The sequence below is a fragment of the Heptranchias perlo genome, unplaced genomic scaffold (assembly GCF_035084215.1).
Source record: "Heptranchias perlo isolate sHepPer1 unplaced genomic scaffold, sHepPer1.hap1 HAP1_SCAFFOLD_193, whole genome shotgun sequence".
NCBI classification, from domain to species: Eukaryota; Metazoa; Chordata; class Chondrichthyes; order Hexanchiformes; family Hexanchidae; genus Heptranchias; species Heptranchias perlo.
Genome location: NW_027139198.1, coordinates 166040 through 186481, shown reverse-complemented (window position 1 = coordinate 186481; position 20442 = coordinate 166040). Strand labels below are relative to the sequence as shown.

Below are 20442 nucleotides of genomic sequence, written 5' to 3'. Positions count from 1 at the left end.
TTTAAGTCCCACCCCAGAACCTGGGGTATGTAATCCACGCTAACACTCCAGTGCATTACCGAGGGAGTGTTGCACTGATGGAGGTGCCATGTTTAGGATGAGATGTTAAAACCGAGACCCTGTTTGCTCTCTCGGGTGGACGTAAAAGATCCCAGAACACGATTACAAAGAAGAGCAGCGGAGTTCTTCCTGGCCAATATTTATCCCTCAACCAACATCTAGAGCAGATTATCTGGTCATTATCATATTGCTGTTTGTGGGACCTTGCTGTGCACAAATTGTCTCTGTCTTTCCTTTTCTTTATGACTGCCTCACTTAAGATTTTAAATGAGGAGAAGGAGCCTGAAGATGGGAAAGCAGGAGTGGTGCGGGGAGTGCAGTCAAGGGCAAGTGACCTGATGGTGAGCTCACGGTATTTGAGCAATGAGGAGAGCCTGAGATTGATAACTCTGGAGGGAGGGAAGTCTGAGGAGAGATATTATTTAAGTATTCAAGATCCTTAAGGGAATAGATAAATTGGCCCTGATAACATGTTTGAGATTGTTATAAACTCTAAAACGAGCAGTCACAGGCTCAAGCTTAGAATACGGAAGGTGCCTACACTAATTAGATGAAACTACTTTATGGAGAGGGTGGTGAATGTGTGGAACAGACTGCAGAGGGAGGCAATGGTTCAGCTAGTGTGAAAAATATTACGGGTGAATGAGAACAAAATTTGAGGAAGAGGGTGAATGAGAGGTATTAGTTTTTATGACCAGCCAGTTGCAATCCAGAGCCTTTTCGAGTCCTGCACATACCTATTTTCCTTTCTAAATTCTTCACTGAGTGTTGTGATGGAAACAACACGTTGGAACTCCATCAGCAATAGGACCAATGAAAGTCCAGTCTCGATCAGTTCATCAAGCAATATAATTCCTTCATGTAGCTCACAGATTGAACAAAAAGTTACCACTAGTCTTAGTCCTTCATTGCTGATCTACCCCCATTGCTGATCTACTCCATTGCTGATCTAGTACATTGCTGATCTAATCCATTGCTGATCTAATCCATTGCTGATCTAATCCATTGCTGATCTACTCCATTGCTGATCTACTCCATTGCTGATCTACTCCATTGCTGATCTACTCCATTGCTGATCTACTCCATTGCTGATCTACTACATTGCTGATCTACTCCATTGCTGATCTACTCCATTGCTGATCTACTCCATTGCTGATCTACTACATTGCTGATCTACTCCATTGCTGATCTACTACATTGCTGATCTACTCCATTGCTGATCTACTCCATTGCTGATCTACTCCATTGCTGATCTACCCCCATTGCTGATCTACTCCATTGCTGATCTACTCCATTGCTGATCTACCTCCATTGCTGATCGACTCCATTGCTGATCTCCTCCATTGCTGATCTACTCCATTGCTGATTTCCTCCATTGCTGATCTACTCCATTGCTGATCGACCCCCATTGCTGATCTACTCCATTGCTGATCTACTCCATTGCTGATCTACCTCCATTGCTGATCTACCCCCATTGCTTATCTACTCCATTGCTGATCTACCCCCATTGCTGATCTACCTACATTGCTGATCTCCTCCATTGCTGATCTACTCCATTGCTGATCTACCTCAATTGCTGATCTACCCCCATTGCTTATCTACTCCATTGCTGATCTACCCCCATTGCTGATCTACCTACATTGCTGATCTCCTCCATTGCTGATCTACTCCATTGCTGATCTACCCCCATTGCTGATATACTCCATTGCTGATCTACCTCCATTGCTGATCTACTCCATTGCTGATCTACCCCCATTGCTGATCTACTCCATTGCTGATCTACCCCCATTGCTGACCTACCCCCATTGCTGATCTACTCCATTGCTGATCTACTCCATTGCTGATCTACTCCATTGCTGAACTACCCCCATTGTTAATCTACTCCATTGCTGATCTACTCCATTGCTGATCGACCCCCATTGCTGATCTACTCCATTGCTGATCTACTCCATTGCTGATCGACTCCATTGCTGATCTACCCCCATTGCTGATCTACCCCCATTGCTGATCTCCTCCATTGCTGATCTACCTCATTTGCTGATCTACCCCCATTGCTGATCTACCCCCATTGCAGATCTATTCCATTGCTGATCTAACTCCATTGCTGATCTACACCATTGCTGATCTACAACATTGCTGATCTCCTCCATTGCTGATCTACTTCATTGCAGATCTAGTCAATTGCTGATCTACCTCCATTGCAGATCTACTCCATTGCTGATCTACTCTATTGCTGATTTACTCCATTGCTGATCGAATCCAATGCTGAGCTACTCCATTGCTGATCTACTCCATTGCTGATCTACTCCATTGCTGATCTCCTCCATTGCTGAACTACACCATTGCTGATCTACTCCATTGCTGATCTACTCCATTGCTGATCTACCTCCATTGCAGATCTACTCCATTGCTGATCTACCTCCATTGCTGATCTACTCCATTGCTGATCTCCTCCATTGCTGATCTAATCCATTGGTGATCTACTCCATTGCTGATCTACTCCATTGCTGATCTACCTCCATTGCTGATCTACCTCCATTGCTGATCTACTCCATTGCTGATCTACCTCCATTGCAGATCTACTCCATTGCTGATCTACCTCCATTGCTGATCTACTCCATTGCTGATCTCCTCCATTGCTGATCTACTCCATTGCTGATCTCCTCCATTGCTGATCTACTCCATTGCTGATCTCCTCCATTGCTGATCTCCTCCATTGCTGATCTCCTCCATTGCTGATCTACTCCATTGCTGATCTCCTCCATTGCTGATCTACCCCCATTGCTGATCTACTCCATTGCTGATCTCCTCCATTGTTGATCTACTCCATTGCTGATCTACTCCATTGCTGATCTACCTCCATTGCTGATCTACCTCCATTGCAGATCTACTCCATTGCTGATCTACCTCCATTGCTGATCTCCTCCATTGCTGATCTACTCCATTGCAGATCTACTCCATTGCTGATCGACCTCCGTTGCAGATCTACTCCATTGCTGATCTACTCCATTGCTGATCTACTCCATTGCTGATCGACCTCCATTGTTGATCGACGCCATTGCTGATCTACTTCATTGCTGATCTACTCCATTGCTGATCTACTCCATTGCTGATCTACCTCCATTGCTGATCTATCTCCATTGCTGATCTACTCCATTGCTGATCTACTCCATTGTTAATCTACTCCATTGCTGATCTACCTCAATTGTTGATCGACGCCATTGCTGATCTACTCGATTGCAGATCTACTCCATTGCTGATCGACCTCCATTGCAGATCTACTCCATTGCTGATCTACTCCATTGCTGATCTACTCCATTGCTGATCGAATCCATTGCTGATCTACTCGATTGCAGATCTACTCCATTGCTGATCGACCTCCATTGCAGATCTACTCCATTGCTGATCTACTCCATTGCTGATCTACTCCATTGCTGATCGACCTCCATTGTTGATCGACGCCATTGCTGATCTACTCCATTGCTGATCTACTCCATTGCTGATCTACTCCATTGCTGATCTACCTCCATTGCTGATCTATCTCCATTGCTGATCTACTCCATTGCTGATCTACACCATTGCTGATCTACTCCATTGCTGATCCACTCCATTGCTGATCTAACTCCATTGTTAATCTACTCCATTGCTGATCTACCTCAATTACTGATCTACTCCATTGCTGATCTACTCCATTGCTGATCTACTCCATTGCTGATCTCCTCCATTGCTGATCTACCCCCATTGCTGATCTACCTCCATTGCTGATCTCCACCATTGCTGATCTCCTCCATTGCTGATCGACCTCCATTGCTGATCTACTCCATTGCTGATCTACTCCATTGCTGATCTACCCCCATTGCTGATCTCCTCCATTGCTGATCTACTACATTGCTGATCTACTCCATTGCTGAACTACTCCATTGAGGATCTACCTCCATTGCTGATCTACTCCATTGCTGATCTACTCCATTGCTGATCTACTCCATTGATGATCTACTCCATTGCTGATCTACCCCCATTGCTGATCTCCTCCATTGCTGATCTACTACATTGCTGATCTACTCCATTGCTGAACTACTCCATTGCTGATCTACTCCATTGCTGATCAACTCCATTGCTGATCAACTCCATTGCTGATCTACTCCATTGCTGATCGACTCCATTGCTGATCTACTCCATTGCTGATCTACCCCCATTGCTGATCTACCTCCATTGCTGATCTGCTCCATTGCTGATCGAATCCATTGCTGATCTACTCCATTGCTGATCTACTCCATTGCTGATCTACTCCATTGCTGATCTACCCCCATTGCTGATCTACTCCATTGCTGATCTACTCCATTGCTGATCTACTCCATTGCTGATCTACTCCATTGCTGATTGAATCCATTGCTGATCTACTCAATTGCTGATCTATTGCATTGCTTATCTACTCCATTGCTGATTGAATCCATTGCTGATCTACTCCATTGCTGATCTACCCCCATTGCTGATCTACTCCATTGCTGATTGAATCCATTGCTGATCTCCTCCATTGCTGATCTACTCCATTGCTGATCTGCTCCATTGCTGATCTACTCCATTCCTGATCTACTCCATTGCTGATCTACTTCATTGCTGATGTACTTCATTGCTGATCTGCTCCATTGCTGATCTGCTCCATTGCTGATCAACTCCATTCCTGATCTGCTCCATTGCTGATGTACCCCCATTGCTGATCTACCTCCATTGCGGATCTACCTCCATTGCTGATCTACTCCAATGCTGATCTACCTCCATTGCTGATCTACCCCCATTGCTGATCTCCTCCATTGCTGATCTACTCCATTGCTGATCTACTCCATTGCTGATCTACTCCATTGCTGATCTACTCCATTGCTGATCTACTCCATTGTTAATCTACTCCATTGCTGATCTACCTCCATTGTTGATCGACGCCATTGATGATCTACTCCATTGCTGATCTACTCCATTGATGATCTACTCCATTGCTGATCCACTCCATTGCTGATCTAACTCCATTGTTAATCTACTCCATTGCTGATCTACCTCAATTACTGATCTACTCCATTGCTGATCTAATCCATTGCTGATATACTCCATTGCTGATCTACTCCATTGCTGATCTACTCCATTGCTGATCTCCTCCATTGCTGATCTACCCCCATTGCTGATCTACCTCCATTGCTGATCTCCACCATTGCTGATCTCCTCCATTGCTGATCGACCTCCATTGCTGATCTACTCCATTGCTGATCTACTCCATTGCTGATCTACCCCCATTGCTGATCTCCTCCATTGCTGATCTACTACATTGCTGATCTACTCCATTGCTGAACTACTCCATTGCTGATCTACCTCCATTGCTGATCTACTCCATTGCTGATCTACTCCATTGCTGATCTACTCCATTGATGATCTACTCCATTGCTGATCTACCCCCATTGCTGATCTCCTCCATTGCTTATCTACTACATTGCTGATCTACTCCATTGCTGAACTACTCCATTGCTGATCTACTGCATTGCTGATCTACTCCATTGCTGATCTACTCCATTGCTGATCGACTCCATTGCTGATCTACTCCATTGCTGATCTACCCCCATTGCTGATCTACCTCCATTGCTGATCTGCTCCATTGCTGATCGAATCCATTGCTGATCGACTCCATTGCTGATCTACTCCATTGCTGATCTACTCCATTGCTGATCTACTCCATTGCTGATCTACTCCATTGCTGATCTACTCCATTGCTGATCTACTCCATTGCTGATTGAATCCATTGCTGATCTACTCCATTGCTGATCTATTCCATTGCTGATCTACTCCATTGCTGATTGAATCCATTGCTGATCTACTCCATTGCTGATCTACCCCCATTGCTGATCTACTCCATTGCTGATTGAATCCATTGCTGATCTCCACCATTGCTGATCTACTCCATTGCTGATTGAATCCATTGCTGATCTACTCCATTGCTGATCTACTCCATTGCTGATCTACTCCATTGTTAATCTACTCCATTGATGATCTACTCCATTGCTGATCTGCTCCATTGCTGATCTGCTCCATTGCTGATCTACACCATTCCTGATCTACTCCATTGCTGATCTACTTCATTGCTGATCTACTTCATTGCTGATCTGCTCCATTGCTGATCTGCTCCATTGCTGATCTTCTCCATTCCTGATCTGCTCCATTGCTGATGTACCCCCATTGCTGATCTACCTCCATTGCTGATCTACTCCAATGCTGATCTACCTCCATTGCTGATCTACCCCCATTGCTGATCTCCTCCATTGCTGATCTACTCCATTGCTGATCTACTCCATTGCTGATCTACTCCATTGCTGATCTACCCCCATTGCTGATCTACTCCATTGCTGATCTGCTCCATTGTTAATCTACTCCATTGCTGATCTACCTCCATTGTTGATCGAGGCCATTGCTGATCTACTCCATTGCTGATCTACTCCATTGATGATCTACTCCAATGCTGATCCACTCCATTGCTGATCTAACTCCATTGTTAATCTACTCCATTGCTGATCTACCTCAATTACTGATCTACTCCATTGCTGATCTAATCCATTGCTGATCTACTCCATTGCTGATCTACTCCATTGCTGATCTCCTCCATTGCTGATCTACCCCCATTGCTGATCTACCTCCATTGCTGATCTCCACCATTGCTGATCTCCTCCATTGCTGATCGACCTCCATTGCTGATCTACTCCATTGCTGATCTACTCCATTGCTGATCTACCCCCATTGCTGATCTCCTCCATTGCTGATCTACTACATTGCTGATCTACTCCATTGCTGAACTACTCCATTGCTGATCTACCTCCATTGCTGATCTACTCCATTGCTGATCTACTCCATTGCTGATCTACTCCATTGCTGATCTACTCCATTGATGATCTACTCCATTGCTGATCTACCCCCATTGCTGATCTCCTCCATTGCTGATCTACTACATTGCTGATCTACTCCATTGCTGAACTACTCCATTGCTGATCTACCTCCATTGCTGATCTACTCCATTGCTGATCTACTCCACTGCTGATCTACTCCATTGCTGATCGACTCCATTGCTGATCGACTCCATTGCTGATCTACCCCCATTGCTGATCTACCTCCATTGCTGATCTGCTCCATTGCTGATCGACTCCATTGCTGATCGACTCCATTGCTGATCTACTCCATTGCTGATCTACTCCATTGCTGATCTACTCCATTGCTGATCTACTCCATTGCTGATCTACTCCATTGCTGATTGAATCCATTGCTGATCTACTCCATTGCTGATCTATTCCATTGCTGATCTACTCCATTGCTGATTGAATCCATTGCTGATCTACTCCATTGCTGATCTACCCCCATTGCTGATCTACTCCATTGCTGATTGAATCCATTGCTCACCTCCTCCATTGCTGATCTACTCCATTGCTGATTGAATCCATTGCTGATCTACTCCATTGCTGATCTACTCCATTGCTGATCTACCTCCATTGCTGATCTACCTCCATTGCTGATCTACCCCCATTGCTGATCTCCTCCATTGCTGATCTACTCCATTGCTGATCTACTCCATTGCTGATCTACTCCATTGCTGATCTACCCCCATTGCTGATCTACTCCATTGCTGATCTACTCCATTCCTGATCTTGTCCATTGCTGATCTACTCCATTGCTGATCTACTCCATTGCTGATCTACCCCCATTGCTGATCTACTCCATTGCTGATCTACTCCATTGCTGATCTACTCAATTGCTGATCTACTCCATTGCTGATCTACCCCCATTGCTGATCTACTCCATTGCTGATCTACTCCATTGCTGATCTACTCCATTGCTGATCTACTCCATTGCTGATCTACCTCCAAGAAGCTTGGTTTCCTCTTTAGTGCCAAAAGCTTTATTTTTTCTCAGCAACTTTTAACCTTCCATAAAACTCAAGCATGCCCAAGTCTTGAATCCTGCTCCCATATCTGGGAATGTTCTTCAGCAAATCCCTTCTGTTCCCAGATCAGATGCAACAAGAATCTCACTGTCTATTGGTGACCCTTTTCTCATTTCTAGCCTCCAATCTCTCTCCACCACTGCCTTTTTTGTCCTCATATTTAGTTGCTCCACCAAATGCTCCTCTTTTGCTCTCCTTAAACTGCAAATATCCTGTCCTACACACCCTTCCTCTGTTGAAATCAGAACTCATTGCACTGTCTCTTTTTCTAAATCAATCTTTCTCGGGCCTCAAAACTGTGGAACTCCACAACTCCCTCAGGTCTTTTTCTCCGACAATCCTCAGGCTTTTAAAACGCACGGCTGGCGTCCATTAAACAATCCCTTCTACCTGATTTATCTCATGGTTTTCCTCCTTTACGGCCTGCACGACAGACCTTGGCCCCTGCATCTTTTTCCAAGAGTGATCCAGAATCAACAGTTTGCTTTAATTAGCCCAGTGATTCTGACTGAATGGACTCTCTCATAGACTGGGAAAGAGCTGCCAGAGCTGTGAAAGACAAAAACTATTCAGGTCTCCCCTGCACCTTGACTGAAAGCTCCCCGTCATTTCAACGGTGGAGCTCGGGTCTGGCCCAGGCTTGAAGGAGGGAAAGGCTAGTTTTCCTGCTGACTTTGAAAATGAGTGAAATGGGTCTGGTGCAGTCTTTCCAATTCCCACTCCTCATTTGCTCATTGTTTTGTTCATACACTATTCTGATGTGGATCAACATTCCTTTTCTTAACCAGGTGAATGTTCCCCAGAGTGAGCTGCCTGAGAGCACTGACAGGCATACCTCAGCTTTTGGTGATCTCTCTAGCCATTCAATGACTGAACAACAGGCACAACGTTACAATCCCATGAAAAGCACTCACCAGATTGTGGCATGGTTCGAAGACGTCATTGTGAATTATGTGGCACTGTTTCTCTGCCCAGGACAGACGATATGGGTTTAGGTCACATGGATGGACAATTTCAGTTACATCTTGACATAAAGGATCTTCCTTCCAAGTATTTGCAAATTCTAATGCATTGGAGGCTAAGTATTGGCTCCGAGTTATGAAATCATCACCGATGTCACCATTGAAATTACCGCAGAGTCCACAAAGTGAAAGCTGATGACATGCAAAAATATTATCATCTTTTGTGTAAGCATATTTCTCAGTACCTCATACCTTCCGAGACCTCTCCGTCCTTCTCTGACAATTACGCTGATGTTACTGTCTATTCCTCCATCTCTCCATGTAGAGTAATCTGACATCCACACAGTGACTCCCCACAGCAACACAGGCAAGACACAGGAATGTAGCAGCAATGAATCTATAGGCAAATGATTACAGGACAGCATGTACTGGTGACCCATCACCCCAGGGACTGTACTGGTGACCCATCACCCCAGGGACTGTACTGGTGACCCATCACCCCAGAGACTGTACTGGTGACCCATCACCCCAGAGACTGTACTGGTGACCCATCACCCCAGGGAATGTAAAGGTGACCCATCACCCCAGGGAATGTAAAGGTGACCCATCACCCCAGAGACTGTACTGGTGACCCATCACCCCAGGGATTGTACTGGTGACCCATCACCCCAGGGAATGTATAGGTGACCCATCACCCCAGGGAATGTAAAGGTGACCCATCACCCCAGGGACTGTACTGGTGACCCATCACCCCAGAGACTGTACTGGTGACCCATCACCCCAGGGAATGTAAAGGTGACCCATCACCACAGGGATAGTACTGGTGACCCATCACCCCAGAGACTGTACTGGTGACCCATCACCCCAGGGAATGTAAAGATGACCCATCACCACAGGGTTAGTACTGGTGACCCATCACCCCAGAGACTGTACTGGTGACCCACCACCCCAGGGAATGTAAAGGTGACCCATCACCCCAGGGTATGTACTGTTGACCCATCACCCCAGGGAATGTAAAGGTGACCCATCACCCCAGAGACTGTACTGTTGACCCATCATCCCAGGGACTGTACTGGTGACCCATCACCCCAGGGAATGTAAAGGTGACCCATCACCCCAGAGACTGTACTGGTGACCCATCACCCCAGGGACTGAACTGGTGACCCATCACCCCAGGGAATGTAAAGGTGACCCATCACCCCAGGGTATGTACTGTTGACCCATCACCCCAGGGACTGTACTGGTGACCCACCACCCCAGGGCATGTACAGGTGACCAATCGCCACAGGGAATGGACTGGTGACCCATCACCCCAGGGCATGTACTGGTGACCCAACACCCCAGGGCATATACTGGTGACCCATCACCTCAGGGCAAGTACTGGTGACCCACCACCCCAGGGCATGTACAGGTGACCAATCGCCACAGGGAATGGACTGGTGACCCATCACCCCAGGGACTGTACTGGTGACCCAACACCCCAGGGCATGTACTGGTGACCCATCACCCCAAGAATTCTACTGGTGACCCATCACCCCAGGAAATGTACTGGTGACCCATCACCCCAGGGAATGTACAGGTGACCCATCACCCCAGGGATTGTACTGGTGACCCATTATCCCAGGAATTGTACTGGTGACCCATCTCCCGAGGGACTGTACTGGTGACCCTTCACCCAAGGGACTGTCCTGGTGACCCATCACCCCAGGAACTGTACTGGTGACCCATCACCCCAGGGGTCGTACTAGTGACCCATCACCCCAGGTAATGTACTGGAGACCCATCACCCCAGGGAATTTACAGCTGACCCATCACCCCAGGGACTGCATGTAGGGTAATGTCAGATATTATAGAGATTACATTTAGGGTGATGTCGGATATTATCGAGATTACATTTAGGGTAATGTGAGATATTATAGAGATTACATTTCAGGTAATGTGTGATATTATAGAGATTACATTTAGGGTAATGTCGTTTTTTTTTATTCGTTCATGGGAAGTGGGCGTCGTTGGCGAGGCCGGCATTTATTGCCCATCCCTAATTGCCCTTGAGAAGGTGGTGGTGAGCCGCCTTCTTGAACCGCTGCAGTCCGTGTGGTGACGGTTCTCCCACAGTGCTGTTAGGAAGGGAGTTCCAGGATTTTGACCCAGCGACGATGAAGGAACGGCGATATATTTCCAAGTCGGGATGGTGTGTGACCCCAGGGAAAGTACTGGTGACCCATCACCCCAGGGAATGTACTGGTGACCCATCACCTCAGGACATGTACAGGTGAACCAATACCTCAGGGAATGTACAGGTGACCCTTCACCCGAGGGACTGTACAGGTGACCCATCACCCCAGGACATGTACAGGTGACCCATCACCCCAGGGAATGTACTGGTGACCCATCACCCCAGGGACTGTACTGGTGACCCATCACCCCAGGGAATGTACTGGTGACCCATCACCCCAGGGAATGTACTGGTGAACCATCACCCCAGGGAATGTACTGGTGAACCATCACCCCAGGGAATGTAATGGTGAACCAATACCTCAGGGAATGTACAGGTGAACCAATACCTCAGGGAATGTACAGGTGAACCAATACCTCAGGGAATATACAGGTGACCCTTCACCCGAGGGACTGTACAGGTGACCCATCACCCCAGGACATGTACAGGTGACCCATCACCCCAGGGACTGTACTCGTGACCCATCATCCCAGGGACTGTACTGATGACTCTTCACCCCAGGGAATGTACTGGTGACCCATCACCCCAGGGAATGTACTGGTGACCCATCACCCCAGGGACTGTACTGGTGACCCATCACCCCAGGGAATGTACTGGTGACCCATCACCCCAGGGACTGTACTCGTGACCCATCATCCCAGGGACTGTACTGGTGACCCTTCACCCCAGGGAATGTACTGGTGACCCATCACCCCAGGGAATGTACTGGTGACCCATCACCCCAGGGACTGTACTGGTGACCCATCACCCCAGGGAATGTACTGGTGAACCATCACCCCAGGGAATGTACTGGTGACCCATCACCCCAGGGAATGTACTGGTGACCCATCACCCCAGGGACTGTACAGGTGACCCTTCACCCGAGGGAATGTACAGGTGACCCATCACCCCAGGGACTGTACTCGTGACCCATCATCCCAGGGACTGTACTGGTGACCCATCACCCCAGGGAATGTACTGGTGACCCATCACCCCAGGGACTGTACAGGTGACCCTTCACCCGAGGGAATGTACAGGTGACCCATCACCCCAGGGACTGTACTGGTGACCCATCATCCCAGGGACTGTACTGGTGACCCATCACCCCAGGGACTTTACAGGTGACCCTTCACCCCAGGGAATGTACTGGTGACCCATCACCCCAGGGAATGTACTGGTGACCCATCACCCCAGGGACTGTACAGGTGACCCTTCACCCGAGGGAATGTACAGGTGACCCATCACCCCAGGGACTGTACTCGTGACCCATCACCCCAGGGACTGTACTCGTGACCCATCATCCCAGGGACTGTACTGGTGACCCATCACCCCAGCGAACGTACCGGTGACTCATCACCCCAGGGGCTGTACTGGTGACCCATCAGCCCAGGTAATGTACTGGTGACCCATCACCCCAGGTAATGTACTGGTGACCCATCACCCCAGGGCATGTACTGGTGACCCATCACCCCAGAGAATTTACAGGTGACCCATCACCCCATGGTATTTACACGTGACCCATCACCCCAGGGCATGTATTGGTGCCCCATCACCCCAGGGATTGTACTGGTGACCCATCACCCCAGGGACTGCATGTTGCACAGATTACATGTAGGGTAATGTCAGATATTATGGAGATCACATTTCGGCTAATGTCGGATTTTATCGAGATTGCATTTGGGTAATGTGGGATATTATCGAGATTACATTTAGGGTAATGTGGGATATTATGGAGATTACATTTAGGGTAATGTGGGATATTATCGAGATTACATTTAGGGTAACGTGGGATATTATCGAGATTACATTTAGGGTAATGTGGGATATTATGGAGATTACATTTAGGGTAATGTGGGATATTATCGAGATTACATTTAGGGTAACGTGGGATATTATCGAGATTACATTTAGGGTAATGTGGGATATTATCGAGATTACATTTAGGGTAATGTGGGATATTATCGAGATTACATTTAGGGTAATGTGGGATATTATCGAGATTACATTTAGGGTAATGTGGGATATTATCGAGATTACATTTAGGGTAATGTGGGATATTATCGAGATTACATTTAGGGTAATGTGGGATATTATAGAGATTACATTTAGGGTAATGTGGGATATTATCGAGATTACATTTAGGGTAATGTGGGATATTATAGAGATTACATTTAGGGTAATGTCGGATATTATCGAGATTACATTTAGGGTAATGTGGGATATTATAGAGATTACATTTAGGGTAATGTCGGATATTATCGAGATTACATTTAGGGTAATGTGGGATATTATAGAGATTACATTTAGGGTAATGTGGGATATTATAGAGATTACATTTAGGGTAATGTCGGATATTATCGAGATTACATTTAGGGTAATGTGGGATATTATAGAGATTACATTTAGGGTAATGTGGGATATTATGGAGATTACATTTAGGGTATTGTCGGATATTATCGAGATTACATTTAGGGTAATGTGGGATATTATCGAGATTACATTTAGAGTAATGTGGGATATTATCGAGATTACATTTAGGGTAATGTCGGATATTATCGAGATTACATTTAGGGTAATGTGGGATATTATAGCGATTACATTTTGGGTAATGTGGGATATTATCGAGATTACATTTTGGGTAATGTCGAATATTATTGAGATCACATTTAGGGTAATGTCGGTTATTTTTTATTCTTTCATGGGATGTGGGCGTCGCTGGCGAGGCCGGCATTTATTGCCCATCTCTAATTGCCCTTGAGAAGGTGGTGGTGAGCCGCCTTCTTGAACCGCTGCAGTCCGTGTGGTGAAGGTTCTCCCACAGTGCTGTTAGGTTGGGAGTTCCAGGATTTTGACCCAGCGACGATGAAGGAACGGCGATATATTTCCAAGTCAGCATGGTGTATGACTTGGAGGGGAACGTGCAGGTGGTATTGTTCCCATGTGCCTGCTGCTCTTGTCCTTCTAGGTGGTAGAGGTCGTGGGTTTGGGAGGTGCTGTCGAAGAAGCCTTGGCGAGTTGCTGCAGTGCATCCTGTGGATGGTACACACTGCAGCCACAGTGCGCCGGTGGTGAAGGGAGTGAATGTTTAGGGTGGTGGATGGGGTGCCAATCAAATGGGCTGCTTTGTCCTGGATGGTGTCGAGCTTCTTAAGTGTTATTGGAGCTGCACTCATCCAGGCAAGTGGAGAGTATTCCATCACACTCCTGACTTGTGCCTTGTAGATGGTGGAAAGGCTTTGGGGAGTCAGGATGTGAGTCACTCGCCGCAGAATACCCAGCCTCTGACCTGCTCTCATAGCCACAGTATTTATATGGCTGGTCCAGTTAAGTTTCTGGTCAATGGTGACCCCAGGATGTTGATGGTGGGGGATTCGGCGATGGTAATGCCGTTGAATGTCAAGGGGAGGTGGTTAGACTCTCTCTTGTTGGAGATGGTCATTGCCTGGCACTTATCTGGCGTGAATGTTACTTGCCACTTATGAGCCCAAGCCTGGATGTTGTCCAGGTCTTGCTGCATGCAGGCTCGGACTGCTTCATTATCTGAGGGGTTGCGAATGGAACTGAACACTGTGCAGTCATCAGCGAACATGTCCGTCCACCGTTAAATTTAAATCAGCCTCTCAGATCATTGTGGAAACCTTGATTTAAATATTATAATGAGGTGTCTCACCTGTCGAGAGCGGGGCAGAGACACGCCCGAAACCCACCGCTGTAAAAATGGTGGCAGGTGTCTTCATGATGGGTTTGGGCTCGCATTTTGCGATTTTTAATCTTTTACCCCCAACGCGATCCTCTCATGGTGGCAGGGGCGAGGGGCGGTGGGGGGGGAAATTGCCCCAATCTATCGGTGCCCAGTGCAGCAAAAGCCTAAATGTTGTTAAAAACCAGGTTTCGGATTTCTCTGCACCTGGCCCCATATCATCTCTTAGTGGTTTTTGTAATGGCTGAAGACTGGTATGTCTTGTACATGGATATTAGTCTGCAAGAAAATGAGTGTAAACCATCACTCGTTTACCTGTTGCATTCTGGTGAAGCTGATGAATGCGTTTGTATTCTTGTTCCATAACATCTGTAGGCGGTGACCCCCAGGGATTATCACTTCGAAGGACAGATACAGCGGGTTGATGTTTATGTTAAATTTATCAGCCGCATTTTCAGGTGTTATCATGTAAGTTCCATCTGTCATTTCTATCAGAACATCCTGGAATGGAAACAAATGGTCGAGCTCTTTCAATGCATATACCCCATCGTACAATAGACATATACCCCATCGTACAATAGACATATACCCCATCGTACAATAGACATATACCCCATCGTACAATAGACATATACCCCATCGTACAATAGACATATACTATTAACGCTGGACAGCTAGGGTCCCTCTGCTAATCTACTGGTTTCGTGGCAGCCCAGCCAGTCCTGTCAAGCATGTCTCTCTATTCCCTTATTCTGCACATTCTTGGGACAGACTGTGTTTCTAACCTAGAAACAGCGAATGCAAGGCAAAAGACGGGGCAAGGGAAAGAGAGGGACAGACATTTTCGGCAAAAGAGTGAGGAACAGACTGACACAGTGAGAGAGAGAGAGAGAGAGAGTGAGGAACAGACAGACCCAGTGAGAGAGAGAGTGAGGAACAGACAGACCCAGTGAGAGAGAGAGTGAGGAACAGAGTGACCCAGTGAGAGAGAGTGAGGAACAGACTGACCCAGTGAGAGAGAGTGAGGAACAGAGTGACCCAGTGAGCGAGAGCGTGAGGAACAGACTGACCCAGTGAGAGAGAGAGTGAGGAACAGACTGACCCAGTGAGAGAGTGAGGAACAGACGGACCCAGTGAGAGAGAGAATGAGGAACAGAGTGACCCAGTGAGAGAGAGTGAGGAACAGAGTGACCCAGTGAGCGAGAGTGAGGAACAGAGTGACCCAGTGAGAGAGAGTGAGGAACAGACTGACCCAGTGAGAGAGAGTGAGGATCAGACTGACCCAGTGAGAAAGAGAGTGAGGAACAGAGTGACCCAGTGAGAGAGAGAGTGAGGAACAGACAGACCCAGTGAGAGAGAGTGAGGAACAGACAGACCCAGTGAGAGAGAGAGTGAGGAACAGAATGACCCAGAGAGAGAGAGTGAGGAACAGAGTGACCCAGTGAGCGAGAGAGTGAGGAACAGAGTGACCCAGTGAGAGAGAGAGTGAGGAACAGACTGACCCAGTGAGAGAGAGAGTGAGGAACAGAGTGACCCAGTGAGAGAGAGAGTGAGGAACAGACAGACCCAGTGAGAGTGAGGAACAGACAGACCCAGTGAGAGAGAGAGTGAGGAACAGAGTGACCCAGTGAGAGAGAGTGAGGAACAGACAGACCCAGTGAGAGAGAGAGTGAGGAACAGACTGACCCAGTGAGAGAGAGTGAGGAACAGAGTGACCCAGTGAGCGAGAGAGTGAGGAACAGAGTGACCCAGTGAGAGAGAGAGTGAGGAACAGACTGACCCAGTGAGAGAGAGAGTGAGGAACAGAGTGACCCAGTGAGAGAGAGAGTGAGGAACAGACTGACCCAGTGAGAGAGAATGAGGAACAGAGTGACCCAGTGAGAGAGAGTGAGGAACAGAGTGACCCAGTGAGAGAGAGTGAGGGACAGAGTGACCCAGTGAGAGAGAGTGAGGAACAGACTGACCCAGTGAGAAAGAGAGTGAGGAACAGAGTGACCCAGTGAGAGAGAGAGTGAGGAACAGGCTGACCGAGTGAGAGAGAGTGAGGAACAGAGTGACCCACTGAGAGAGAGTGAGGAACAGACTGACCCAGTGAGAGAGAGTGAGGAACAGACTGACCCACTGAGAGAGAGCGTGAGGAACAGAGTGACCCAGTGAGAGAGAGTGAGGAACAGAGTGACCCAGTGAGAGAGAGTGAGGAACAGACTGACCCAGTGAGAGAGAGAATGAGGAACAGAGTGACCCAGTGAGAGAGAGAGTGAGGAACAGGCTGACCGAGTGAGAGAGAGTGAGGAACAGACAGACCCAGAGAGGGAGAGTGAGGAACAGACTGACCCAGTGAGAGAGAGAGTGAGGAACAGAGTGACCCAGTGAGAGAGAGAGTGAGGAACAGACTGACCCAGTGAGAGAGAGAGTGAGGAACAGACTGACCGAGTGAGAGAGAGAGTGAGGAACAGACTGACCGAGTGAGAGAGAGTGAGGAACAGACGGACCCAGTGAGAGCGAGTGAGGAACAGACTGACCCAGTGAGAGAGTGAGGAACAGACTGACCGAGTGAGAGAGAGAGTGAGGAACAGAGTGACCAAGTGAGAGAGAGAGTGAGGAACAGAGTGACCCAGAGAGAGAGGGAGTTAGGAACAGACAGACCCAGAGAGGGAGAGTGAGGAACAGACTGACCCAGTGAGAGAGAGAGTGAGGAACAGAGTGACCCAGTGAGAGAGAGAGTGAGGAACAGACTGACCCAGTGAGAGAGAGAGTGAGGAACAGACTGACCCAGTGAGAGAGAGAGTGAGGAACAGACTGACCGAGTGAGAGAGAGAGTGAGGAACAGACTGACCGAGTGAGAGAGAGTGAGGAACAGACGGACCCAGTGAGAGCGAGTGAGGAACAGAGTGACCCAGTGAGAGAGTGAGGAACAGACTGACCGAGTGAGAGAGAGAGTGAGGAACAGAGTGACCGAGTGAGAGAGAGAGTGAGTAACAGAGTGACCCAGAGAGAGAGGGAGTTAGGAACAGACAGACCCAGAGAAGGAGAGTGAGGAACAGACTGACCGAGTGAGAGACAGAGTGAGGAACAGAGTGACCGAGTGAGAGAAAGTGAGGAACAGACTGACCGAGTGAGCGAGAGTGAGGAACAGAGTGACCCAGTGAGCTCCAGTCACACTCCTCACACTGAGCTCCAGTCACACTCCTCACACTGAGCTCCAGTCACACTCCTCACACTGAGCTCCAGTCACACTCCTCACACTGAGCTCCAGTCACACTCCTCACACTGAGCTCCAGTCACACTCCTCACACTGAGCTCCAGTCACACTCCTCACACTGAGCTCCAGTCACACTCCTCACACTGAGCTCCAGTCACACTCCTCACACTGAGCTCCAGTCACACTCCTCACACTGAGCTCCGGTCACACTCCTCACACTGAGCTCCAGTCACACTCCTCACACTGAGCTCCAGTCACACTCCTCACACTGAGCTCCAGTCACACTCCTCACACTGAGCTCCAGTCACACTCCTCACACTGAGCTCCAGTCACACTCCTCACACTGAGCTCCAGTCACACTCCTCACACTGAGCTCGAGTCACACTCCTCACACTGAGCTCCAGTCACACTCCTCACACTGAGCTCCAGTCACACTCCTCACACTGAGCTCCAGTCACACTCCTCACACTGAGCTCCAGTCACACTCCTCACACTGAGCTCCAGTCACACTCCTCACACTGAGCTCCAGTCACACTCCTCACACTGAGCTCCAGTCACACTCCTCACACTGAGCTCCAGTCACACTCCTCACACTGAGCTCCAGTCACACTCCTCACACTGAGCTCCAGTCACACTCCTCACACTGAGCTCCAGTCACACTCCTCACACTGAGCTCCAGTCACACTCCTCACACTGAGCTCCAGTCACACTCCTCACACTGAGCTCCAGTCACACTCCTCACACTGAGCTCCAGTCACACTCCTCACACTGAGCTCCAGTCACACTCCTCACACTGAGCTCCAGTCACACTCCTCACACTGAGCTCCAGTCACACTCCTCACACTGAGCTCCAGTCACACTCCTCACACTGAGCTCCAGTCACACTCCTCACACTGAGCTCCAGTCACACTCCTCACACTGAGCTCCAGTCACACTCCTCACACTGAGCTCCAGTCACACTCCTCACACTGAGCTCCAGTCACACTCCTCACACTGAGCTCCAGTCACACTCCTCACACTGAGCTCCAGTCACACTCCTCACACTGAGCTCCAGTCACACTCCTCACACTGAGCTCCAGTCACACTCCTCACACTGAGCTCCAGTCACACTCCTCACACTGAGCTCCAGTCACACTCCTCACACCGAGCTCCAGTCACACTCCTCACACCGAGCTCCAGTCACACTCCTCACACCGAGCTCCAGTCACACTCCTCACACTGAGCTCCAGTCACACTCCTCACACTGAGCTCCAGTCACACTCCTCACACTGAGCTCCAGTCACACTCCTCACACTGAGCTCCAGTCACACTCCTCACACTGAGCTCCAGTCACACTCCTCACACTGAGCTCCAGTCACACTCCTCACACTGAGCTCCAGTCACACTCCTCACACTGAGCTCCAGTCACACTCCTCACACTGAGCTCCAGTCACACTCCTCACACTGAGCTCCAGTCACACTCCTCACACTGAGCTCCAGTCACACTCCTCACACTGAGCTCCAGTCACACTCCTCACACTGAGCTCCAGTCACACTCCTCACACTGAGCTCCAGTCACACTCCTCACACTGAGCTCCAGTCACACTCCTCACACTGAGCTCCAGTCACACTCCTCACCCCTTCACCTCTCACAATCCTTGGATAAGGCTCTCTCTCCATGCACCACAGTCACAGGACTTGCCCCTCTTTTTCAACTGTATGACAAACCCGTCAACCAATTCATCTGCGGCTTGAATTCGTTCATTAATTATGTGCCTTTCATATATTCCCAGGTGGGAACCTGAGCAGGGAGACAGAGGAGGGGGAAACAAGGATAGAAACAAAAGACAGAAAGGGAAGAAGCAATAGTGGAAGGCAGAAAAAACAAAGGCGAAAAACAAATAGGGCCATAGTGCGAAATAAAACTAAGATGACTAACCATCTGAAAAAGACAAGTCTGAACGCATTCTGTCTTAATGCGTGGAGCATTCACAATAAGCTGGATGAATTAACAGCGCAGATAGATATTAACGATTATGATATAGTTGCGATTACGGAGACATGGCTGCAGGGTGACCAAGGATGGGAACTGAACATCCAGGGGTATTCAATATTTAGGAAGGACAGGAAAAAAGGGAAAGGAGGTGGGGTAGCGTTGTTCGTAAAGGAGGAAATCAATGTATTAGTGAGGAAGGATATTGGCTCGGAAAATCACGATGTGGAATCTGTATGGGTGGAGCCAAGAAACACCAAGGGGCAGAAAACGTTGGTGGGGATCGTCTATAGGCCCCCAAACAGTAGTGGAGATGTAGGGGAGGGCATTAAACAGGAAATTAGAGATGCATGCAAGAAAGGTAC

The 20442-nt window shown here is 48.2% G+C and overlaps 1 protein-coding gene across 1 annotated transcript in view; it reads right to left on the bottom strand.

Moving 5' to 3' along the window:
* The window catches only part of LOC137309946 (mucin-6-like), a 316057-nt gene that overhangs the window by 151425 nt on the left and 144190 nt on the right, over positions 1-20442 (bottom strand). The window contains exons 16-17 of the mRNA XM_067977944.1: positions 15219-15404; positions 8941-9180 (exon numbers count right to left, since the gene is read on the bottom strand). Coding sequence (XP_067834045.1) covers positions 8941-9180; positions 15219-15404 — 426 coding nt within the window. The remainder of the gene's footprint in view (positions 1-8940; positions 9181-15218; positions 15405-20442) is intronic.